This window comes from Muscardinus avellanarius (assembly GCF_963383645.1).
Source record: "Muscardinus avellanarius genome assembly, chromosome: 12".
NCBI classification, from domain to species: Eukaryota; Metazoa; Chordata; class Mammalia; order Rodentia; family Gliridae; genus Muscardinus; species Muscardinus avellanarius.
The window spans coordinates 71,613,767-71,641,239 of NC_137798.1; the positions used below are offsets into that span (position 1 = coordinate 71,613,767).

The following is a 27,473-nucleotide window of genomic DNA, read 5'->3' on the forward strand; positions in this document are numbered from 1 at the left end:
TAATTAATTAGATTTAAGGCTTCTATTAAAATAATGTTGTTCTTCCATTCTGTTCTGTTTATTGAATGAGATGAGATTTATAGGTGATGTTCTTTGAACATCTCTGGAGTTTATCATGTATGGAAATTTTATCCATCATGTTCCAAGAAAAAAATGTTAAGGATAATTTTAGTGTATCATAGGATACATATATGAGCAGCCTCAGAATTGTTAATTTTTTATAAAATTTTATAATGTAAAAATTATAAGGCAAATTAACATTTGCCTTAATGAGAAGGAGTCAGGAAAATATTACTATCATTAAACTGCTACTTTTACCTAATTTAATTTGCTTGCTAATTCTGTATTTGGCCCTGATGAAGGATTCTAACGTTTGTATCATTCTGCAAGGTTGACTATAGAGTGATCATAAAGATGCAATCAAGAGGTACATATTATCTACTTCATTCCTTTTATCCGTAGTGTGGTCCTCTGACCAGCATAATAGGCATCACCTAGAAATTTGTTAGGAATGCAGATTTTGAGGCCCCACTATGCATTCTGAATCACAATACGTGAGATTGGGGCTAAGAATCTCTGTTTTAACGTGACCTCTAAAAGACTCTGATACATAATTGTATAAGAGCCATTGTCCTAATCATATCTTACCTTGATAGTATACAACATTGTGAATAGCAAATTGCTGGTGTTTCAGAGATAGTCTCTGCTATTTTTTTAATCAGCAGAGAGCATTGTAATAATTGTTAGGAAGAACTTGTATGAAATCTAAGAAATCAGGTAGCCACCATGTAATTTTAAGTCACAAATTCTTCCACAATAAAAGAATGTCTATATAAATAAGTAAAAGCACATACTAAATGATTTTTCAAAGTTAGCATACATATAAGAAATAAATTCATACACAGTTAGCTATTGTGTGCCCTATATGTATTTAAATATCATTGCCTGTTTGTAATAACCTTTTTGAGTTTGTGGGGTGTGTGTGTGTGTGTGTGTGTGTGTGTGTGTGTGTGTGTGTAACTGAGGATAGAACCTAGGGGCATTCTGTTTCTGAGCTACATCCCAGTCCTATTTTTTTTTTAATTTTTTATTTTGAAACAAGGTCTTACTAAGTTGCAGAGGGCTTCACTTAATAGCTGAGGCTTTCCACAGTCCATGATCCTCCTGTCTCATCTTCCCAAGTACTGGGATTACAAACGTGCACCACCACACCTGGCTAGCAATAACATTTGTAAGGTCATTTTTCTTATGAAGTTAAAAAATGGACATGAATTTCATCAAGATCTCCCTGACCCAGAATCATTGTTTATGACACCATTTTTGCAATTTAGCAGTCTTTGAGGGATCTTCAAAGTGTCATGGATAATGGGAAGACCATAATTATATGAATTTCAAAAATGGTTGCAAAAATATTTAGAAGTTAAAGATTTTATTTTAAAAATATTTTATTCAAAGAGAATACGTAGCTGGGCATGGTGGCGCACACTTGTAACCCCTGCGCTTGGGAGGCAGAGACAGGAGGATCGTGTAGGTTCGAAGCCAGCCGTGCTGGCTTAAGAGACCCTGTTTCCAAATAAAAAGATGTATAAAAAAATAGGTCTGGGAGTGTAGCCCGGAGGTAAAAGGGCTTCCAGGAACCCCACTACCACCAATAAATAAATAAATAAATAAATAAATAAATAAATAAACCAAAGAGAATAGGTAAATCCAACTACTAGGTCCCAAAATTTGGTATCTTTCAATTTCATCCTTTTGCATTGATAATGAATAGTATCATGATAATAAATACTTCTACATATTAACAGACTCAGATAGCCTTTATCTATATCAAATAATTATTGTACTAATTATGTAATTATGTAATTGAACTCTGAAAACTATTCTTCTGTTTGGGTTTTCTAATAATTAGAAAAGTATTTTTCTCCTGTTTCATTCTAAATTAAGTTTTATTATGTTGCCCTTGGCCTTCTAGTTTTGCCTTCCCACTTAAACCTTCAGGATCTTTGGGCTCAGCTGTTACCTTTTTGTCCATCTTTCAGTCCCCACCTCATTTGGCTGCTTGCTCCATAATGTGGATTGCTCTATTTCAGTAATCTGCATCCTGCTCTGCACCTACCAATGCCATTACATTTGGGGCTTTACTCTCTGTTCATTATTCCTTTGTCTTTGATTCTCAATTACTATTTCTAGGTGGATTGTGGCTTTTTGTATTAGTCCTATTCTCTAATTGATATGATCAAAATGTTGTTATAAGTTGAGTTAGAACTAGAAGCGTAGAAGAATTTGACATATTGAATACCTACTGTATCCTAGGTGACATATCATTTAATTCTCATGGCCCTTTTAAGAGGCACAGATATTTTATTATTATCTACATTTTATTCATAACTATAGTAAAGTTCAGAGAGTTTAAATATTGCCTTCTCATTCATAAAGCAACTAAGTAGTAAAGCCAGTTTTCAAATCTAGGTAAGTTCATTTATTCATTTTTTTTTTACTCAGCAGATATTAATTGAGCACATACTATGGCTGAGTACTGACTGTACTAGGTGCTTCAACAAATCCAAAGCCAGCTCTTATGCACATTAACTATGCAGTAGCACTGTGTGACTTCACAAATGGTAATCTTTCTGGTACGCCTCATAGCTAAAGAAGGAGATAGTATACAAATAGAACTATAAGATCCTAATGTTTTATGGAAAGGGTATATTTGATATGGCTATAAGAACTGCACTTGTGCATTATTTAGGATTAGCCTATTGTGTTTAGTCCACTAGAGAATCTGACATTATTCTCTACCCACCAACTCACCACTGTCAGCAACAGTGCCTTTTAATGGTGTCACTGAAATATATAATGCTAAATATTTAAGACCTATGCCGATAGGCCTAAGTTCCCTAGAAGATCTTTAAAAGAATAAACTCTCCTCCCTGAAGTATTTTTTTTAAAGATGAAGAATTCTGTGTAGGGATTCATCAACCCATTCCTCCATATATTTTTGTACCCTGAAAAATATTTTAAGATGTCTTACTCAGATACATAAACACAGAATAACTTTTTTTTTTTTTTTTTTTTGGTACTGAGGTTCCTGGAAGCCCTTCTACCTCTGGGCTACACTCCCAGACCTATTTTTTATATTTTTACTTGGAAACGGTCTCTTAAGCTAGCATGGCTGGCTTCGAACCTGCGCAATCCTCCTGTCTGCTCCTCCCTAGTTCGGGGACTACAAGCATGTGCCACCACACCCGGCCACAGAATAACTTTTTTAAAAGGCAAGTATGAGAAATAGAATAGGAAAAATAAGATGACTCTAGATTGTGTTCGACAAGCCTACTGAAAGGTATTTGACTCTGTTGTCAGGAGTAACTTGATGGACAAGTGTACTAATTTTAAAAGTAAAAATTAGCACAGAAGAGTATCCATGTCTACTAATGACACTTGAATAGATCCTCCTAAAGAGGATCACAGTATAACATGGTGAACAATGACCTTAAACAATGCATAGTAAATAGTTTCACTGTTTCTGTTAGACCAAATTGCATGCCACAAAAGCATATTTCTACAAAATATTTCTCTGAAAAATGAAATAAGGAATTCCAGGCAGAGCACTCTCCACTGGTCTGGCAAAAAACTTGATATATGGTAAATTTAGAAACATGGGATATCTAGAAAAATTAACACTTCTTTTTTAGTCAGTATTTATGTTTGCAGATTGAATTTTTCAAGTACAAGTAAACAGTGAGTTTATATACTCTCAGAAGTTTATTTAAGGAAAACTTAGAAGAAACTGATAATTTTCTAGACACATACAATCTTTCTAAATTGAACCAAGAAGATATAGAAAATTTAAGCCAGCCAATAGCAATCAAAGAGATTGAAGCAGCAATAAAGAGCTTACCATCAAACAAAAACTCAGGACCATATAATTTTCCAAGTGAATTTTACAAAACCTTTATAGAAAAGCTAATCTCAATACTTCTCAATCTATTCTGGGGAATAGAAATAAGTGGTACTCTCCTAAATACATTCTATGAAGCCAAAATTACATTAATACCAAAACCAAATAACGATAACTTGTTGATGAACTTAGACACAAAACTGCTAAACAAAATACTACCAGTATGCATTAAAAACCACATCAAGAAAATCATACACCATGACTAAGTACGGTTCATCCCAGGGATGCAAGTGATTCAACATATGAAAAACAATCCATGTAATGCATCACATAAACAGAAACAAAGACAAAAATCACATGACCATTTCAATAGATGCTGAAAACCCAACACCCATTTATGCTAAAAGCACTGCAGAGAATTGGAATAGAAGAAACATACCTCAGCTTGATAAAGGCAATATACAATAGACTGAAAACCAACATCATATTAAACTAGGAAAAACTACAAGAATCCCCCTCAAAACAGGAACAAGGCAAGGATGTTTGTTAGCACTACTTTACTTCAATATAGTACTTGAGACTTTAGCCAGAGCAATATGGCAAGAAAATAAAATAAAAGGAGTATAAATAGGAAAAGAAGAACTAAAACTAACCCTATCTGCAGATGACATAATACTATACTTAGAAGACCCAAGAAACTCAACTAAAAGGCTTGCAGAACTAATCAACAAATTCAGCAAAGTGTCTGGATACAAATTCAATTTTAAAAAAAGTCAGAAGCTTTCCTGTATGCTAACCATAAATCCACTGAAAAAGAAATCCAGAGAACACTTCCACTCAGGATATCCCACAAAAAATAAAATACTTAGAAATAAAACTAACCAAGGAGGTAAAAGACCTTTAATAAAAAAGTCATAAAACAGTGAAAAAGGAAATCAAAGAAGATCTTTGGAGATGGAAAGATCTTCCATGTTCTTGGATAGACAAAATAAATATCATAAAAAGTGATGTATAGATTCAACACAATACCTATCAAATTACTAAGGGCATTTCTCACAGACATAGGAAAATCAGTCCTTAAATTCATTGGGAACAACAAAAATCCCAGATAGCCAAAGTATTCCTCAGCAACAAGAACCACGCAAGAGGAATCATAATACCTGACTTCAAACTATACTACAAAGCCATAGTAAAAAACAGCATGGTACTGTCTCAAAAACAGACACATAGACCAATTGAGCAGAATAAAAGACTCAGAGACAAATCTCCATACCTATGGCCAGTTGATTTTTGCAAAAGGGGCCAAAAACATACACTGGAAAAAAGCCTTTTCAACAAATGTGTTGGCAAACTGGTTAACCATATGCAGAAAAATGGAAATAAATCCCACTTTCTCACCCTGCACAAGAGTCAATTCAAGGTGTATCAGAGACTTGGAAATCAGACCAGAGACCTTGCAGCTCTTTAAAAATAGGCAAAACTTTCTCAACAAGACCCCAAAGGCACAAGAAACTAAAAGGCGGATCAATACATGTTATTGCATGAAACCAAAGAGCTTCTGTAAAACAAAGGAAACTATCAAGAACTTCAGCAGCCAAAAGAATGGGCAAAAATTTTTGTCAACTATTCCTCCAATAGAGGACTAATACCTAGAATATACAGAGAACTCAACAAATCTACAGCTATCAAATAACCCAATCAAATGGGCAAGTGAACCAAAAGAAGAAATTCAAATGCCCAATAAATGTATGAAAAAATATTCAGTATCATTAGCAATCAGAGAAATACAAATCCAAACTTTCCTGAGATTTTACCCAACTCCACTTAGAATAGCAATCATTCGCTGGGTGTGGTGGCGCACACTTGTAATCCCCACGCTGGGAGGCTGAGACGGGAGGATCGCGCAGGTTCGAAGCCAGCCTCAGCTACTGAGTGAGGCTCTCAGCAACTTAGTGACATCCTGTTTCCAAATAAAATATAAAATGGGTCTGGGAGTATAACCCAGAGGTAGAAAAGCCCCTGGGTTCCATCCCCAGTACCACCAAAAAAAGAATAGCAATCATTCAAAACACAACAACAAATGCTGGTGAGGTTGTTGAGAAGTGAAAACTATAATACATTGTTGAAGGAATCGTAAATTAGTGCAACCACTTTGGAAAACAGTTGGAGGATACTCAGGAGAATGAGAACAAACCTACCATATGATCCAGCAATAGCACTTCTGGATATCTACCCAAAAGAATGTAAACGAAGCCGGGCGTGGTGGTGCATGCTTGTAATCCCAGCATTCAGGAAGCTGAGACTGGAGGATCGCGGTTCACAGACTCAGCTATTTAATGCGGCCCTCCACAACTTAGTGAGACCCTGTTTCAAAATAAAGAATAAAAAATATGGCAGGGGGTGTGGCTTGGAGGTAGAATGCCCCCTGGGTTCCATCCCCGGACCCGCAAAAAATAAAAAATAAAAAGAATGGAAACCAAATTACCAAACTAAAGCATGTGTATCTATGTTCATAGCCGCACAATTCACAATTGCCAAACTATGTAACCAGGGAAGATGAATGGATTCCAAACCTATGGAATATGTACACAATGGAATTTTACTCAGCCATAAAGAACAAAATTACCTCATTTGTGGGTAAATGAATGGAACCAGAGAACATTATGCTAAGTGAGATTAGTCTGTCAGAAAAAGTAAAAAGTCAAATGATCTTCCTAATATACAGAAGCTAGGGAGAAAAAGAGTCATAGGAGAAACACTAGATGAGAAAGGAAAAATCATAAATGAGCAAATTAAAGCAACCTAACTGAGGTGGATTGGAGGGAAAAGAGGGAAGTTCCCTAATATACATGATGTACATTCATAAACATATCAATCAGTAAGCCAAATATGAAAAGGAGAGAGAGGGGAGGGAATGGGGTGGTAATTGGGGAAGAGCTAAATAAGCGATGTATACATATATGCATCTACCATCTTGTACTCTATTAAGATATGTGACTACAAAGCATCAATAAAAATTTTTTTAAAGTTTGTTGGATTTTCTGGTGCACCATTGATGCCTGGAATGCTACCTAGTACATAGTAGATGCCTAAAATATTGTTTAAATGGACAAATTGCTGTGAATTATTTTAAATTAAATACCCTCTCTTAGCTATCTGTTTGACATTTCTCTCCTTGCCCCTAAAGAAAGAGTGTTACTCTAATTGGAAGTACCTCGTATTTATGTAAATATATTCTTTTTTTCTTCTATTGCTATAGCAACATACCTGAAGGTTGAGTATTTTAAAAATAAAGATATATATGTATATATACATATATAGTATAAATAATATATATAACCATAGCATATTTATGAATAAAATGTAGATAATTTTATATATAATTATTTCTAGTTCTAGAGGCTTATAGCCCAAGATTGGATAGCCCCATCTATCTGTTCAGACTCTAGTGAGGGCCCTCTTGGCTGGATCACAACACAACAGAGGAACAGAAAGGGAAATAGCTGTGTGCAGAAGGGAGAGCATGGCAAGACAGAAAACCAGAGTTAATTCGGCAGTCAGGGTCACTCTTTACATTTCATTCTCTCAGGAACCAAGACGAGCATTAATCTTTCAAAAGGGCAAGTACCCAGTGACCTAATTTCCTCACACTCAGCCCTATATTTGAGAGTTTAGACTGCTTCTCAACATTGTGACTCTGGGTTAAAAAAACACAACCAAACCAAAGCAACCCCCAAACTCATTACATGTCAACCATTGCTTATATGAATGATTTTTTCAAGCAGGTAACGAAGTATGAACTCTACCCAAAAAGTTTCTTCAGTAGAATTCTCAAAAACATCTTGCTCAGTTTTTAGGGCTTTAAGATTTTAAGTCCCCTAAGTTTTTTGTTTGTTTTTGTTGTTGCTGTTTTGTTGTTGTTGCATGGCACTAAAAATTGAATGTAGGGTCATCCTACTTCCAAGCTATACCCCCAGCCCTATTTCTTTTTTTTTTTTTAATTTAAAAACAGAGTCTTGCTAACTTGTTGAAACTGGCTTCAAACCTATGATCCTTCTGCCTCAGCCACTAAAGTACTGGTGTTACAGCATGTACCACCACACCTGGCAATAAAGCAATTTATAATATAAAATACTTTTTTTCTCAGGAGGCCTCAAGATCACATTATATACATTGGTTTTGTGAAAGAAGGAAAAAGGTTTAGATAATGATAGCTTACCTTTTTTAAGGTATAAATTTAAATGGTTATAGCTTACCTTAAAATATTTTAATTTCCTTTGCTACTTCCTTCTGACCCCTTACATTTAAAGTGGGATTTATTAAGAAGCATTCTGTGTTAGTTCTTAGCTAATAATAAATATTTCTTAAAATCTTATTTATAACATCAATTAACATCTAATATATATACTTGATGAATTTAAACTACCTTGAGAAATCCTCAACTTTTTCCCAGAGAAAATTTTGTCAGAATTATAGTCTTTTGTAGGACTATCATTCTACTTCTAACAAAATTTCAAAATAGCAACATTTTTCTATATTCTTCCATAATTTACATAATTATTCTGTTTGCTTTTCCTCTTTTTTATTGAAATACTTTATTTTGCAAGCTTTATTCCTTGATTGCTTCCAATTACTGTAAGTTGTTTTATGAGTAGAAAGGGAACTAGAAATGGATTGTCATGTATTTTGTTCCCTATGTATAATCTAAAACATATTTTGATTATTATAGTACAATATGTAGGCATACCTCATTTTGTAGGACTTCAATTTATTGTACTTAACAAATATCATATGTTTTATAAATTGAAGGTTTGTAGCAAGTCTACATCAAGTAAGACTGTCAGCAGCATTTTTCTAATAGAATGTATTCACTTCCTATGATTATGTCAAAATTTGATAATTCTCCTAATAGTCCAAACTTTTTCATTATTATTATATCTTTTAATCAGTCAGCAGCCATCAAAATTGAGACAAAACCCTCCAACAGCAAAATGACTGAGTCCTCAAGATTCAAAATGTTACTAGCATATTTAGCAATAAAATATTTTTAAGTTATGTTGGTTTTGGACATAATTCTTTTGTGTACTTAATAAACTATATGATTGTTCAAACATAACTTTTATATTACTAGACATTTTTATTGTATGGTTTGATTTATTGTAAGATTCACTTTATTCGGGTGGTCTGGAGCCAAATGGAATGTCTCTGAGATATGCCTGTATACCTGTTGGGATTGATCCTTATATGATGCAAATTTCCTTCAGGTTCAGCTTACCCTTGATTTAAGAATGTATTGTCCAGAACTCCTAATATTTCATTTAAAGCCTAGCACTTTATTAATTCCTTTTTTTTAATCAGATGGTTAATTTATATTTAAAATATGGAATTTAGTAAATGTTGAACTTTTCTTCTAGCCAGCACATGGGGAAAATTGACTTGATGACATTTTTTCCTCTTAAATCATGTTATAAAATCATAGAGCTAGGAGGAATATAAAATGATCTCAGATTTCAGGGGCTAATTATTTCAAGAATAATAGGCAAAGAAAAATGCTCATTCTTTTACTGTATGAAAATCTATTCCACTATTAACCCAACCTGAGGCTTCAATTTGGAAATTTAGGTTATTAGGCAAAATGAAATTTCTATCAAATACTTGGCAACTATAGGGAATAAGGACTGGTAATATAAAAGTTCTAAGGATTTTCTTGGTCTTTAACTCTTTATAGGTGATTCTGAAAATCTGAGTATGTATGCCTTAAAAAATATGTCTGGGGCCAGGCATGGTGGTGCATGCGTATAATCCCAGCATTCAGGAGGTAGAGACCAGAGGATTGTGGTTCAAGGACAGCCTTAGCTACGTAGAGAGGCCCTTCTCATCTCAGTGAGACCCTGTTTCAAAAATAAAAGAAGACTAAAACATAGGGCTTGGGGGTGTAGCTCAGAGGTACAATGCCCCTGGGTTCCATCCCCACTACCGCCAAAAAAAAAAAAAAGAAGGAAAGAAAGAAAAGAGAAGAAAAGAAAAGAAAAACTGCAAAGTGGAGAACTACAACGTATAGTTTATACAAAACCTAGTTTATAATCATCTCTTAGTGAAATGTACTACTTTCTTTCTTTTTTGGCTAATTTCACTCAGTTTGCTATTTAATCTTTAATTACAGGCCACAAAAGAAGTAATAGAACGAGAAGCACCAGGGATGGCCCTGGCAATGCTGATGGGATCCCTTAATGTTACACCTCTGGGCATGCTGTCTAGGTAAGAAAGCCAACAACCTGCCTCAAAGAAAACTAATTCCAAACTATTATTCAGTACAATACACTGATAAATCTAAAACTTCAGCTACAGCACTTAAGTTCCCCTTTTCCAAGTTTTTAGAATCTTAGTATCCTGTCTACCTAAATCATGGCCATTTTCATTTGTGGGGTTTTTTTTTTTTGCATATTATGTTAAAACTTTAGACAGTGTTGTATTTCTGCTCAAAGTTGTCAATCCTAATCCAGAGAAGAGCTCAGTTTTTAAGATGTAAAGTTATTCTTTTTTGAGATTATTAATATTTATTGTCATTCATTAATTATAGACAAATACTTATTTAATAAAATAGCAAAATTCATTATAATAACATTCTTTTTTGTGGGGAGGTACTGGGAATGGAACCCAGGGGCCTTCTACTCCAGGCTACACTCCCAGACCTATTTTATATTTTACTTGGAAACAGGGTCACTTAAGCCAGTTAAGGCTGGCTTCTAACCTGTGTGATCCTCCTATCTCAGCCTCTTAAGCATGGGTATTACAGGTGTGTGCCACCATGCGCGGCTACAATAACTTATTCTCACAAGACAGATACTTTAATTCCAACTTATAAATAGGCATACTGAGGTATGGTCACGAAAATAAAGTTCATTTTATATTAATAATTTCTTGTCAACTTGGTGTATTTAGATTTTCATATTAAATTAATGGTATATGAGTATATTACATTAATATATATATATATATATAATTTTTTGGGGGGGTAGTATTGGGGGTAGAACCCAGAGGCTTTCTACCTCTGGGCTATACTCCTAGACTTTTTTATATTTTATTTGGAAACAGGGTCTCAGTAAGTTGTTGAGAGCCTTACTAAGTAGCTGAGGCTGGCTTCGAACCTGTGCGATCCTCCTGTCTCAGCCTTTCAAGCGCAGGGATTACAAGTGTGTGCCACCACACCTGGCAACATTAGTATATTTAAAATTTAAAAATTGTTAAGATAGCATAGTGGTGCACACTTGTAATCCTAGATTTTGGGAGGTAGAGAACAGAGGATCGCAGTTCACAGACAACCTCAGCTACTTAGGCCCTTCACAACTCAGTGAGACCCTGCTTCAAAGATTAAAAAAAAAAAAAAAAAAAAGACTAAAAAATAGGGCGGGGGGTGTATCTTGGAAGTACAATGCCCCTGGGTTCTACCCCTAGTACTCCAAAAAAATAAAAATTAATTAATTAATTAATTAAATTAAAAAATTGTTGACACCCTATCCTCAATCTGATGGCTTAGTTTTTACGCTTTTAGCAACTCTTAAATTAAAATACCCTAACTGAGGTCAGTATAAATCATTTAGAAGTGTCAGTTTAGTTAGAATCCTTTAATTCAATGACCATTGATTAATAGTTCATTTCAAAGCAATCATAACACACAAAGTAACTTTATAATTTTAGAATTTTATAATCATTTAGAGCCCTATCTATCCTATATGCAATATAAATATAAAAGTAAATGTGCCTATTTAATTGTAATGAGTCTGACTCATAGTTTTTTTCTGTTACTGAAATGTATATTTCATCATTGGCAACCACTTGAAGTAGCCACAGGAGAATGTGAATGAATCAGTAGTTACTATATTCTTTTCACTTTTCCATGTACACATATAACTATATTATATTGTTATAATTACATTATAACTATAACATTTAGCTTAGCAAAAGCAAATAAAGTAACATGCTAGTATTCAAGGAAATTCGTTCTTTTATATTTTTAAACACTTTCTGATATTACCTACACATTTGTAGTTAAGAGTCTTATTTGATTCCTTTTTTTCTATGAAACTAAGTAGTGGTATTTAACATTTAAAGAACTCTTGTTGGTATACAGGAATATATTCAAGAAAGAATTAAATTTCATCTCTTATTAATTATTTTTGTAATAATATTTAACTCAGTAATAATAATAATATACCTGTTTCCCTATCCCCATATTAAATATTAGTGATTCAAAAGATGCAAAAAAAAAATAATACATGATTCTTAACCTTAAGGATTCAACAATTTAACTAAAGAAATCTTTTCTTTTCCATTGTTAAGGTAACTCTTTTCAAGTGAAGATAGCTTTCTTGATCTAGTATAGAAATACCACATTTGTCTTATCAGAAGGCCTTTCTGGGTTAATTCCTTCTCTCCTTTCTGTATCCCCATAATTACTGAGCACTGGACTATTGAATGAGTGAAAAGTTAGTTAACAGAAGCTGATTCTAAGTATTTTGGAATAGTATGATATTACCTTCTTCAGGCTTTTCTCTTTGTTCATTTGATTCAACTGAGTTTATTTAGAAATTTTAAAACAGAAAGAGTAGTCTATATTAGCTATGGGAAAAGCAGCTGTGGAAAACTTCTCTGAATGTTAATTATTTTATACTCCCAAAGCTTCCTTAAAAATATTTTTAATGACAGTCAGGATGAGTGGTTTCTTTCTACAGAATTTTATATGTACTTTGGGCTTCATACATGTTTCTATTATAGATAGAACAAGTCATATTACATTATAATTAATTATTTAGTTTTCTGCACTACCTAATTTATAGAAGGCCCATTAGAACAGAAGTTTTACCTAATTCATTTTTACCTACTCAGCCCAAAACAACTTCAGGAGAATAATAAGTAATAAATAAAAATGTTTATTTTAATGGTTACTGTTCATAAGTTAATTCTGTAGCATTTTTTCCAGGTAAAAATGTACCAAGTTAGTGCCTTACCTTTCTATTTTTGTCTTTAAAGAATATCATTAAGTACAAATGAATTTAAAATCATTATATATATTTCAAATATTTTTATTTACATGGATAGATAAATATCCTCTCATTCATTTGTATTAATAGGTTGGGAGATAGTATACTATAGTAGTAAAAATATCTTCTCTGACTACTGGAGTTCTATTCTGGCACAATTATTTACTGTCTATATAATTTATTTTTTGTTTTATTTTCTCATCTCTATAATGAGAATGTTAATAGTGTTAAAATTTTTAATCAGTTAATCGATATAAAATGCTTAGAACAACAACCAAGTCTTAAGTATTGATCATTTTTGTGTTGCTAACATTTAAGCATTCTACTTTTAGTACACGTTTTTTGGCGATAGCTATTTAGCTTTCCTTGATTGGGAAATGTCTTTATCTTCAGGAATATGTATTTTCACTACATTTAAAATTCTAGATTTACTATTATTTTAAATCAGCATTAAAATTATTCTGAGTGTTTTGAATGTTATGTTTCAAGTAAATTATATTTAACTCCTATTAAACTTCTCTGAATAATGCTAATTGGTTAGTTTTAGCAAATGAAGAGACTCATGGCTTATGGGAGCAGAGACTCACAAATAGAACCCACCAGAGCTGGAAAACCTGAACCATTAACAATTTGCTAGAGGTTTACTATAAACAACTCTGCGATAACTCTAGGGAGACCTCGTCATATGGCCCACACCCTTTTAGTTTTGCCACCAGAAAAAATGACCAAATTCTCAATAAATATTGGACAAAAATTCCATCATGATTCAGTGAAGAAAGGGGAAAAGGAACTATTTTCAAATGCACCAGAGCACAATTTTCCTCTTAATTAGCCTCAAGAAAAATCAGTTACCTAAAGCCTAGCTCACCTAGGAGAAGGTTAATACTCAATTACAGTGCATACTTTCCGAAACTCTTCTACCTTTAACAAGAGAAAAAACCTTGGAAAAACTTGTGAAGTTTACAGTCCAGAGGTATAGTCTCCCTAAAAGTCTAAGATGTACTCATAGCTTGCTTCCCTCCCCACATGCCTCACCATGACATTACTAAATGCCTGTTAAAGCATTTCCTTTTACCCAGTGCATTATGTCCAGCTTTCAAGAAGGCATTACAAGTTATACCATAAGACAAAGCAACAATTTGAAGAGACAAAGCACTCATGAGACTAGACATAACAAAAATGTTGAATTACCAGACTGGGAGTTTAAAATAACTATGATTAATGTGCTGAGGACTGTAATGGATAAAATAGACAGGATACAAGAACAGATAAATAATGTAAGCAAAGAGATGACATTTCTATGAAAGTACAAAAAAATACATACTAGAAATAAAAAAACACTATACCCGAAATGAAGAATGCCTTTGATGAACTTATTAGTAGATTAGACACAAGCTGAGAAAAGAATTTATTCACTTGCAGTGCCATTATATCTAATCACCTCTTAGAAGGCCCACCTCTTAATGTTGCTACAATAGCAATTAAGTTTCAACATGAGTTTTCTAGAGGACACTCAAACCATAGCAACAGGTATCACAAACCTCAGATGCAGAAAGTTCAGAGAACATTAAGCATCATAAATGCCAAAAAGCACACGTAGGCATATTGTTTTTAAACTTAAAAACATTAAAAATTTAAAAACTACTTGGGGGGAAACCCAGTGGAACAAAGGTAAGAATTACATTCAACTTTTCATCAGTTTTGTGTAAAGAAAAAAGTTGTGTTTTGAGGCATAGAGTATGTAAAAATGTAACTCGTACAAATAACTGAAGGAAGATAAGGACAGATCAATATAGAAAGCAGAATTTTTGCTTGATATTGAAGTTGACATAAATTCACATAAGCTGACATAAATTCACATTATAGAGTTATAGCCTTAGGATGTTAAAGGTCATTCCAGTAACCACAAAGAATATAGCTATAGAATGCAATTTTAAATACACAAAAGAAAAAAAAGAAATTTTAAGTGTTGCACACATACACCAAAAAAAAAAAAAAACCTAAATAGAAAGATAGCAATGCTGGAAATGAAGAATAAAAATTCTATAAGGTATATGGAAAACACTTAAAATTGTTAGTGTCCTGTGTTACCAGTAAGTTCTACAAATGTAAGGAAATAAAACTCTTGAATACAAAGATAGAACTTGGTAGAATAAATAAAAAAGCATGTTCCAACTATATGCTGTCTCCATGAGGCTAATTTTTTATACGAAGTCATAGTTAAAGTGAAAGGATAAGTCCGGGCGTTGTGGCGCGCGCTTGTAATCCCCGCACTTGGGAGGAAGAGACAGGAGGATCGCGCAGGTTTGAAGCCAGCCACGCGCGCTGGCTTAGGGAGACCCTGTTTCCAAATAAAAATGTAAAAATAGGTCTGGGAGTGTAGCCTGGAAGTAGAAGGACTTCCAGGAACCCCAGTACCACCAAAAAAAAAAAAAAAAAAAAAGTGAAAGGATAAAAGAAGTTACTCAAATAGTAACCGAAAGAAAGCTGTGATGGCTAGATTAGAAAACATTAAATATCTTGAATCAAGAAAGTTTAAAAGAGACAAAGAAGGATATATGGTACTGAAATTTTCAAGATAGCATGTTAATTTGACACTCATAAGCATGCATGCACTTAATCATAGTCCAAAGTAGATGAAGAAAAAATTGACAGAAGTAAAGAAATAGTTCTGCAATAATAATTGAAGATTATAACCATTAACATTAAGTAATGAAGAAACAACTAGATAAAATTTAACTACAGAAATACGGTACTTGAACATAATAAACCATGTAGATTTGATGCACATATGTAGAATATTTTGCCTAAGCAACAGAATATACACTTTACCAAGTGTACATAAGATATTCTTCAAGATAGACCATAGATTAGACCAAAACACAATACATTGTAAACAATGGATGAAAGAGGAAATTTTAAGTGAAATTAGAAAACACTTTAACATAAATAAAAACATACCAAAACTTATGGTATATAGAAAAAGTAGTTCCATTATAGCTGTGAAGGCTTATATTAGAAAATAAAACTTTACAACTTAAGGAACTAGAAAAAGAAGAAAATGAAATACAAAACTAGCAGAAGTAAGGAGCAGAAATATTAACTAATATTAGCTATAACTATTAGAGCAGAAATAAATGAAATAGGACAACAATAGAGAAAAACAACTAAACCAAAAATTACTTCTTCAAAAAGATCAGCAAAATTGACAAACTTTTAGCTACATTGAATAAGAAAAGGTAATGACTCATATTATTTAACTCAGGGATGAAAATGGAGTTATTACTACTAATTCCACAGAAATAAAAGACTAAGAATTTAACATGAACAATTATATGACAGCAAATTAGATAACTTCTAGGTAAATGGACTAATTCCTAGCAATACAAACCATACAAAGACTGAATCACAAAGAAATAGAAAATCTGAATATAATACCTTTTAAGGACATTGAATAAATAATCATATTTTTCCTATTTATAAAATATCTAGACCAAATAGCTTAACCAGTAAATGCTACAAAACATTTAAAGAATTAGCACCAGTCCTTCCCAAACACTGCCATAAAAAAAAGGAGGCAATACTTGCAATTGTTCTTATACCAAAGACAGAAAAAGAAACTACAATTGAAATTCCAGGACTTGGGAGGCTAAGACAGGAGGATCACATGTTCATGGCCAAGCTCAACTACTTAGTGAGGTCCCCTGCAACTTAGTTAGACCTCAAAGTCAATCACTAAGACAAGCATGAGAAGGAGAAATGGGGAGAGAATGGGGTGGAGATAGGGTATGGGATAAATGGATGATGTGTACATGTATGTCTTCACAAGTCTTTTCTCCCATTAAGATGTTTGACTACAATACACCAATTAAAAAATAAAAAGAATTAAAAAATGAAAAGAATAAAAAATAGGGCTAGGGGTATAGCTTGGAGGTAGAATTCCTCTGGGTCCCATTCCCAGTACTGTAAAAAAAAGAAAAGAAAAAACTACAGATCAATAGTCCTCATGAATATTGATGCAAAAATGTATAATGAAATAATAGCAAATCAAATTCAACAGCATATTAAAAATGATTATACACCATGACCAAGTTGTTTTATCCCTGAAATGCAAAGAAGTTTTTCAAGTAACATGAAAATAAATTAATAAAAAAGGGGAAAACTGACATGATTATTTTAATAGATAAAAAAGCATTTGACAAAATTCAGTATTATCTGAAAAATAAACTAGGAATAGAAAGAAACTACTGCAATATGAAAAAGGCTTTAGATGAAAAACCCAATTTTTACATCATACTCAGTGATAAAATTCTGAAATCTTTTTTTTTTTTTTTTTTTTTTTTTGGTGGTACTGGGGTTCCTGGAAGCCCTTCTACCTCCGGGCTACACTCCCAGACCTATTTTATTTTTGGAAACAGGGTCTCCTAAGCCAGCGTGGCTGGCTTCGAACCTGTGCGATCCTCCTGTCTCTGCCTCCCAAGCGTGGGGATTACAAGCGTGCGCCACCACACCGGCAAATTCTGAAATCTTTACTTTAGTCAATAACAAGATAAAAGAGCCACATTTTTTGCTTCCATTCAACATATTATTGAAACTTCCAGCCAGGGCTTTGGGGAAAGAAAAAGAAACAAAATGTAACCAAATTGGAAAGAGATACCAAATGTATATTATGATCATATATGTTAAAAAAAAAACTAAAGGTTCCACAGAATCTATTGGAATTAATAACTGAATTCAGCAAAATTGTGGGATATGAGATCAGCATTCAAAGTCAGTTGGGATTCTGTATAGCAACAGTCACCTATCTAAAATCGAAATTAAGAAAACAGTTTCATTTATAGTAACATCAAAAGGAATTAAATACTTAGGAATTGACTTAATCAAAGACTTACATTTAATCAAAGACACACTGAAAACAATAAAACATTTTTAAAAGAAATTATAAGAGACCTAAATAAATGGAAAGACTTTAATATTGTTAAGATACCATACCACCCAAAGTAACCCAGATTTTTATTGCAGTTTCTACCAAAATCTCAATGATAGTTTGTAGAAAAGTAGAAAAATCTATTCTAAAATTTATACAAAATCTCAAGTGTCGCACGCAGTGACGACTCTTACACGATCTTCCTCAAGCAGTTTTATTACCCCAGTTTCAATGCTCTCTCAACACCCTCTCAGGTAAAAACAACATCAGTCTTCTATCTCCTCCCTCATCACTCCACCAACCCTCTTAGCTCCCCCCGCTAGGGCATGCGCGCTTTTAACCTTCTCCTGGGCGGGCAGGTGGTAGCACGAGGCGCTGCGTCACTAATCATCCGTAAGGCGCCTGATAGGGCTCACTGCGCAGGCTCAGGGCACCGCCAGCCTCGTGAGCCTCGTGACTTGGCTGCAAGCCCAGGCGCCATCTTGAGTCCACGCTGGCAACAAGCCTGGGTGCCACCTCAGTCCTGCCGAGTGGGCCCCGACATATCTCCCTTTTTGTTTTATTAAAATAAGGCTCGGGATCGTGCCTGTCTTAGGTTGCCGACCCTCAAGGACCATTCTTACCCGTCATTGGGAGAACAATAGCATGATTGTTTCCCTGTCTTAGGTTGAAAGGTCCCGGGGACGATCTTACCCGTCACTGACTACCGATCCAGCATACTGAGCCATACATGGGGAGATAAGCCAGCTTCAAGGGCTGCCATAGCTTGCACCAATATGCGCTGTTGTTGCAGTGTGCGTTGTCGAGTTCGCCTGATATATCCAACCATGAAACATCATGCTACCATCAGCAAGAATGCCCAGAACGCCATGCCACCCCAGTCTTTTAAAAAACCCAATGTTCCATGTATTAAGTCCATTCATTGTTGTACTGCGGCGACTTCCACGCGGGTAGAATTAATTGCAGCGATGGATGCTCATAGCTCAATCATGGTGTGTTCAAATTCATGGCTCCAAGTTCCTAGAAGCGTCTTGCTTAATTGACGAAACAAATTGCCTGCATGGGAGAAATTCTGATACTGCACATATGTTATACATATAGTCCAGATAATTGAGCTTGCTGAGCCATGCCAGCAGCCACATGTGAGGATAGAGCATTCATAGTGGCTGCAATAACTGCCACGGCCACAGAGGCCACAATTACAGCAATAAGAGCAGAAATTCCAAAGTCTCCAAGGGTGCATAGAAGCATAGCAGAAAGTCAGAAAACAGGTATCAATAAAACAACCTCATTAACCAAGGTAAAGGAAGAGGGAAAGTAGAAATAATTCCCCAAAGATCTTAAAGAAAACAACTCATCTCTACGGTACCGAGCAGCAGTTTACAACTCTTACGTTAGGAACTAATCTTCTGACCTATCCTTTACACATTAGGCGCCTTTTCCAACTAACCTCAGGTGTCTTCCATCTATGGTGGCGGATTAGGAGAGGGAGGGGGAGGAGCGGAAGGTTTAGGGCGTTTCATTTTTTCTATGAATTCTAACAGAGCTTCTTCCTTCTTAGAAATCTCTTTCGCTTTCCAATTTTCTAAAATGGCTGCTTTCACTTTAGCAACCTTAGACCTTTTCGTCGCAACACCTGCGAACCTTCACAACGCTGTCCCTCGCTTATCCGCGAGCCTCGCTTATCCGCGAGCCTTATTTACTTCTATCTTGTCGAATCAGGACCAGCCCGATTCTCTAACTTGCTTACACTAAAAAATATCCTCCTTAATGGAGCCCCCTTTGATCGGGGTAACTTGCTTACACTAAAAAATATCCTCCTTAATGGAGCCCCCTTTGATCGGGGTAACTTGCTTACACTAAAAAATATCCTCCTTAATGGAGCCCCCTTTGATCGGGGAAAATAACCCTCCGTAAACGGAGCCTCCTCCTCCTTTTTCGGAGTCAAAGGAGTACTTATCAGCCAGCTGCCCTGGACTGCCGAGGTTCTGATCAAAGACACGATCTTCCTCAAGCAGTTTTATTACCCCAGGTTCTTGTACAGTTACCAGCCAGCTGCCCTGGACTGCCGAGGTTCTGATCAAAGCGAAGTTCCCCGTACGGGCCACCACTTGTCGCACGCAGTGACGACTCTTACACGATCTTCCTCAAGCAGTTTTATTACCCCAGTTTCAATGCTCTCTCAACGCCCTCTCAGGTAAAAACAACATCAGTCTTCTATCTCCTCCCTCATCACTCCACCAACCCTCTTAGCTCCCCCCGCTAGGGCATGCGCGCTTTTAACCTTCTCCTGGGCGGGCAGGTGGTAGCACGAGGCGCTGCGTCACTAATCATCCGTAAGGCGCCTGATAGGGCTCACTGCGCAGGCTCAGGGCACCGCCAGCCTCGTGAGCCTCGTGACTTGGCTGCAAGCCCAGGCGCCATCTTGAGTCCACGCTGGCAACAAGCCTGGGTGCCACCTCAGTCCTGCCGAGTGGGCCCCAACACTCAAGAGACTCAAAATAACCAAAAAAGTCTTTAAAACAAAGCTGAATAATATTCCTGTTTTCAAGCTTACTTCACAGATGCATAAAGTCAATGCATAAATCAATGGAATATAATTGGGAACTGAGAAATAAACTCTTGGATACTAAGTCAAATAATTTTAACAAGGATATTAAGGCATTTTAGTTAGGGAAAAGATCGTCTTTTCAACAAATAGTCTTAGAAAAATTATATATTGCATGCAAGAAAGTGGGGTTGAATTCTTACCTACTTTTTTCAAAATTAATTTAAGGTAGATTAAAGATCTATACATAAAAACTAAAAATATAAAACTCTTACAAGAGAACATAAGAGGAAAAGCTTCATGATATTAGATTTGGTAGTCATTTCTGAATATGTTACAGAATTACAGAGAGTAAGGGAAAAATCAGTTAAATTAGCCTCATCAATATTAAAAACCTTTGTACATCAAAGGACATCATCAATAAAGTAAAAAGAAAACCCACAGAAAGAACTGGAGAGCATTATGCTAAGTGAGATTAGTCAGTCACAAAAGTAAAAAATCAGATGTTCTCTCTAGAAAGGAAGAAAAGGGTCATGAGAGGAACTCTAGATGAAGAAGAAATCATAGATGAGCAAATAAGGTGACCTAACTTGTTTAGGTGGGAGGGGGAAGAGGGAAATTCTTTAATGTACTTGATATACATTCACAAACATATCAAAGTCAATCACTAAGCTAAACATGAAGAGGGGGGAGGAAATGGTGTGGGAATTGGGAAAGGGCTAAATAAGTGATGAGTGCATATATGCCTCTACCATCTTGTACCCCAGTAAGATGCATGACTACAGTGCACCAATTAGAAGAAGAAGAAGACAACGACAGGTGTGGTGGCACACGTTTGTTATGCAAGCATTTGGGAGGCTGAGACAGGAGAATCGCAGTTCACTGACAGCCTCAGCTACTACTTATTGAGGCTCTTTGCAACTCATTCCAACCCTGTTTCAAAATCAAGAATAAAAAATGTGGCTGGGGGTGTATCTTGAAGGTTGAATGCCCCTGGATTCCACCCCCGGTACCGCAATGAGAAAGGAAGGAAGGAAGGAAGGAAGGAAGGAAGGAAGGAAGGTAGGTTAGTTCACAATGATATACTACTTTACACCAATTAGAATGGCTTTTTTTATTTGTTTTATTACTGGTGCATTGTAGTCATACCTCTTCTTTTCTTTTTTTTAGGGCGGATCTGGGAATGGAACCCAGGGGCATTCGACCTCTGAGCTACACTCCCTGCCCTATTTTTATTCTTTATTTTGAAACAGGGTCTCACTAAGTTGTAGAGGGAGGCTGAGATGGTAATCATACATCTTAATGGAATACAAGATGATAGAGACATACATGCATACATCATCCAATTAGCCCTTACTCAGTTCCTACCCCATTCCATTCCCCTCCCTCCTTCTCATGTTTGGCTTAGTGATTGCCATTGATATGATTGTTAAAATATCTTATGCATTAGAGAATTTCCCTCTTCCCCCTCCCATTTCCTCAGGTCACCTTATTTGCTCATTTATAGAATCTGCTTTGTCTAGATTTCTTCCTATGACCTATTTTCTCCCTAGCTTTCACATATTAGGGAGAGCGTCTGATTTATTATTGGATGGTTATTATTTTTTAAATGGGAGAAAATAACAAATATTGAAGAAGCTGTAGAGAAATTGGAAATCTTGTGCATTGCTCATAGGGATATAAAATGGTATATTTCTTAAGAAAATCAATGACATTATTACTGGAAAAAAATTTAAGGCTAGAATTAACATATGAACCAGCAATTCCGCTTTGGGGTATATATTCAAAAACAGTTGGAAACAAGCACTCTGAAACATATCTGTACACTAGTCTTCATAGTAACATTATTAAAATCAGCCAAAAGACAGAAAAACGCAAATACCCATTGACTGCTCCTGCCCTTTACCATTAATTTGTTACTATCTTTACTTGTAAGTTGTGTTTCTTACAGGCAGCAGATAGATGGATTCTGGTTTTTAATCCATTTTGCCACCTTATATCTTTTTATTGGGGAGTTGAGGTCATTTATGTTCAATGTGATTATTCAGAGATGATTTTTAATTCCTAGCCTTTTGAATTTTAATTTCTCTTTGAAGTAGTTTTATTCTTTGCTTAGTTGTTTGCTTGATTAAGCAAACATTCTCTGTTTCTGGCATGTATTACTTCTCCTTTGCAGTTAATCTCTGAGTATTATCTCTAATGCTAGTCAGGAAGACATAAATTCTTTCAGTTTCTGTTTGTCATGGAATATTTCTATTTCTCTGTCTAATTTAAGTGATAGTTTTGCTGGGTAGGATATTTGGGGATGCAAGTTGTTTTCTTTCAAAGTTTGGAATATGTTACTCCAGGCCCTTCTGAGTTTCGTGACTTGGTATGGGAAGTCTGGAGTGATTGTAATTGGTTTGCCTCTGAATATCATTTGGTCTTTTGTGTTTGTTGCCTTTAAGATTCTCTTCTTGGCTTCTAAATTGGTCTGTTTGATTATTATGTGGTGTGGTGAACAATGTTCTTGTCTAATCTGATCTTGTCTAATGGGGGTCCTCTAAGTTTCCTATACCTGTGTTCGACCTCTTGTTTGATGTTTGGAAATTTTTCTGATATTCTTTGAAAAGATTGTTGGTTTCTTTGGTTTCATCTTCTATTCCCTCTTCTATGCCTATTATTCTTAGGTTAGCTCTTTTAAGATGGGCCTATATCTCTTCAATGTTCAATTTATGCTATCGAATTGTTTTTTTCTAAATTATGTACTATGTGTTAGTTTTTGGAGTGATCATCTTCTAAGAGTGAGATTCTGTTCTCTATGTAGCCTAATCTATTGTTTATAATTTGTATTTATGCCTTCACTTTAATGATTGCATCCTTTTTTTTTTCAGGGTTTCTCTAAATTTTTTTTGAAATCCTGTATCATTTCTACTATTAAATTTCTTATTTGTCCTTTTGGAAATATCTGCAATTCTGTGTTGTCAGGTTCTGTTATTGTGGGGTTGTGGAAGCTCATTGCTTCCTTGTTATTCCTCTTCATAACTTCCAAAGTTTGTATATGTTGCTTTTGATAGATTTTTCTCAGTCTCTAGGTGTCAGCTGTTATATCCATGGGCAAGTTGTGTTGTATTCAAAGATGAAGGTTAAGTGAGGAGAGAAGTGAAGTCTTACATGCAAGAATAGGGTAAAGTCACAGATAGGATCAAATAGAATGAAAGTATGAGTTTGGTAAGGTAGTACATAGTAGAGATTAGAGATAGTGAATATGGAATAGTATTCTTGTAACCAATGTAGAGTATTTAGTATAGTGATATGAAGTAGATTTAGTACAAGACAATGAAGAGTAAAAAAAGAAAAGGGTTATGAGAAGATAGGAGATATGTACAAAGGAAGAGGCTTGTGAAAGTGGTGGGGAAGAGAGCAAACAAGCAACATACACACAAAAAACACAACACAAAACAACAACAAAATAATGCAACCCTACATATATATAAATACTCAGCCGACTTGGCCTCTGCAGTTTCTCTCTTCTACAGATGCCGAATGCTACCATCACCTTTCCTACTGCAAGCATGGTTCTCTGAGTCTCTCTTAGTGTATGCAGGTGACTGATATCAATAGGGCTTGATCTAGTTTTAAGCTTAGGTCTCTCCACATTTTCCACAGATGCGGAATGAGTTTCTCCCTGCCTGTGTAGGGAGTGGGTGCTGCTGGCACCAGACCCAGTGTATATGTAGGAGTCCTTTTTCTCCACAGCTAGGACTGGTTGGTCTGACTTCTCCCTAGTCACCATGACTGGATGGTCTGTGGTGATCTCTAAGGTCTTACTAGGGTTCTGAGTTCTGGGGTCTCTAGACCTTTTTGCCTGATTGTGTCTATATTCTGATACTCTGAGCCTCTGCTATGTCTAACAACAGACTCCACCCACCTTCACTGGATTGAACCTTAAACTCTCAGACCTTGCAAGTTTATCGCTGGCTGCGAGAGTTTCTGTGGCCATACTGAGCGGTCTCCCGTGAGGACGGTGGGTTCACTTATGGTGTTGTTGAGCACTGCTCTGGATCTAGAAGGCATAGTGAGCTCAGTTGCCACTGCTGCAAGTTGTAGCCAGTGTTTGCATAGAAGGAACTGACAGTTTACAATTCTGATGAGCTGCAGTTGCTTACTTCAAGTCATTGGTTTTTATTTGTTGTTGTTTTTCTTTTTCTTTTTCCTTGTGGGTCTCTAGCAGTCCTGGCATGGTGAGGTAAGATTTATTTAGCCATTTTTTAATTGGATTATTTGTTCTCTTGGGTATGAGTTTCTTCAGTTCTCTATATGTTCTAGATAGTAGGCCTGTATTGGAGGAATAGTTGATAAAAAATATTGCTCACTGTGTCAGCTGTCTGATGAGGTTCTTGATAATTTTATAACTTTATAGAAACTCTTCAGTTTAATGTGATCCCACATATTAATCTGCCTTTTGGTGTCTTGTGATTTTGGGGTCTTGTTGAGAAAGTTTTTTACCTGTTTCTATATGTTGACATTTTGGACCTATGCCCTCTTTGAGGAACTGCAAGGTCTCTGGTATGATTTCCAAGTCTTTGATTCATCTTGAATTGATGTGTGCAGAGTGAAAAAGTGGGGTTTAGTTTCATCTTTCTGCATATGGTTAGCCAGTTTTGCCAACACCATTTTTTTAAGAGGCTATCTTTTTTTAGTGTATGTTTGGGGACCTTTTGTCAAGAATCAATTGGCCATAAGTATGCAGATTTGTTTTGAGTCTTCTATTTTCTGCTCCACTGGTCTATGTATCTGTTTTTGTGCCAGTACTAAGCTGTTTTAATTACTATGATTTTGTGGTATGGGTTGAAGGAAGATATTGTGATTCCTTCTGCATGGTTAATGTTGCTGAGAACTACTTTTGCTGTTCTGGGTTATTTTGTTGTTCCTAATTTAAAGAATGATTTTTTTTTCTATGTCTTTGAAGAATGACCTTGATAATGTAATGGGTATTGGGTTGAATTTATTTCTTTGAAGAGATTGTTGATCCCTTTGGTTTTCACCTTCTATTCCTTCTTCTATGCCTGTTATTCTTTGGTAAGCTCTTTTAAAAATGGGCCCATAGCTCTTCAATGTCCAATTCATGCTGTCAAATTATTTGTTCTAAATTATATATTATACAATCATTTTTAAAAAATGAGTGATCATCTTCTAAGAGTGAGATTCTATTTTCCATGTGATCTAATTCATTGTTAAAGTTTGTATTGATGCTTTCACTTTAATGATTGCATCCTTCACTTTCTTCAGAGCTTCTTTCTGATTCCTGTTCAGGGTGTCTGATTTGTTGTTTATTTGTTCCTTTATTTCTCCCAAGCTCTCAATTTTTTTGAAAATCTTGCAGCATTTCTACTGTTAAATTTTTGATTTTTCATTCTGGCAATCTCTGCAATTCTATGTTGTTGGGTTCTATATTGTTGGGGTTTGGGAGCTCATTGTTTCCTTGCTCTTACTCCTCCTGATTTCAGGTTCCTTAAGTTTCCATCTTTGCTTTTGGTAGCTTTCTCTTTCTCTATAGGTGTCAGCTGGTATATACAAGGGCAAATTGTGTTGTATTCAGTGGTGAAGGTTGACTGAGAAGGAAGGTGATGAAGTAGTAAATGCAAGAATAGTGTAAAGTAGTAGATAAGGATCAAATAGAATGAGAATTTAAGTTTGGTAAGGTAATACATAGTAGAGATTAGAGATTGTGAATATGTAGTAGAATTCTAGTAACCAATGTAGAGTATATTGATATGAAGTAGATTTAATACAAGACAAAAGAAAAAGGAAGCAAAAAAGATAACGGATAGAGATTAGAGAATAGATATATAAGAGCAAAGAAGTTTGTAAAGGGGGTGCGGAAGAGAGCAAGCAAACAAGAAACACACAAACCACAAACACATACACATACAACTAAAAGGCCCAGCATTGTGGCTCATACTTGTAATCACAGTACTTTGCAGGCAAAGACAGGAGGATCCCAGGTTCATGGCCAGCCTCAGCTATTTAGTGAGGCCCTCCACACTTTAGACTCTTTTTCAAAAATAAAAATAAATAGGGCTGGGGTATAGCTCAAAGAAGAATGCCCCTGGGTTCACTCCCCAGTACCACACACACACACACACACACTAGTTATAATAATAACAACAAGAGCCGCAACAACAGCAAAAAATAAAACAACATAATAATACAACCCTACAAATAAATGAATACTGAACCATCTTGACCCCTGCAGTCCTTCTAAGTCTGTGTGTATTCTTTCGGCTGTTTAAAGATTCACATTCTATAATAGGTTTTCAAACATGTTCTAAGTACTCTCATTTGCTCTGTAACCTATAGTAATGTCAGTTTACAGCCTCACTTTTTGGTCTTCTTCAATGATTAGGACGCTGGCCTAGTCTCTCTCTCTGTGCAGGTGTCAAGTGCCACTGCCACCTTTCCTGCTGCAAGCTTGGGTCTGTGAGCTCGCAAAAGAGACCTGTCTCTGAGACTCTCAGTCAACACAGGCAACCAGTATTACAGGTGATGGATCTAGTGTTAAGCACAGGTTTCCACCGATGCTGATCCCGAGTCTCACTCCACCTCTATAGGCTGTGGGTGTCACTGGGACCAGACCCATTATATAAGCAGAAGTCAGAATTTCCACAGCTAGGCCTGGTTGGTCTGACTTCTTCATGGTCACCATAATTGGGTTGGTCTGTTGTGATTTCCAGATGCCCTGTTAGGGCTCTGAGCCCTGTGGACTGCAAGGTATTTTTCCTGATTGCCCCTGAGGGATGTCTGCTAATCTGTGCCTCTGCTGTGTTGGACAACAGAATCCACCCCCACCAGATTAAGCTGCAAAGTCTCAAAGACTACAAGTCTATCACTTGCTGCATGAGTCACTGAAGCAGCACTGAGCTGTCTCTCTCAGGGACAACTGATTCACTTATGATGTTGTTGAGCCCTGCTCTGATTCTCTGTAGGATGTGGAGAGCTCAACCACCAGTGCTACAAGTCGTTGCAGAAGTCTACTTAGGAGGACCAAACCACTAACAATTTTATTTTTTTTTATTT

General features: G+C 35.7%; 1 protein-coding gene across 9 annotated transcripts in view; it reads left to right on the forward strand.

Moving 5' to 3' along the window:
* Positions 1-27,473, forward strand: part of GPHN (gephyrin) — a gene marked incomplete at both ends in the record, with an annotated part of 546,660 nt that overhangs the window by 266,121 nt on the left and 253,066 nt on the right. For all 9 annotated transcript variants that reach the window (XM_080706865.1, XM_080706872.1, XM_080706867.1 and 6 more), the window contains one exon: positions 10,062-10,156. In XM_080706865.1, coding sequence (XP_080562991.1) covers positions 10,062-10,156 — 95 coding nt within the window. The remainder of the gene's footprint in view (positions 1-10,061; positions 10,157-27,473) is intronic.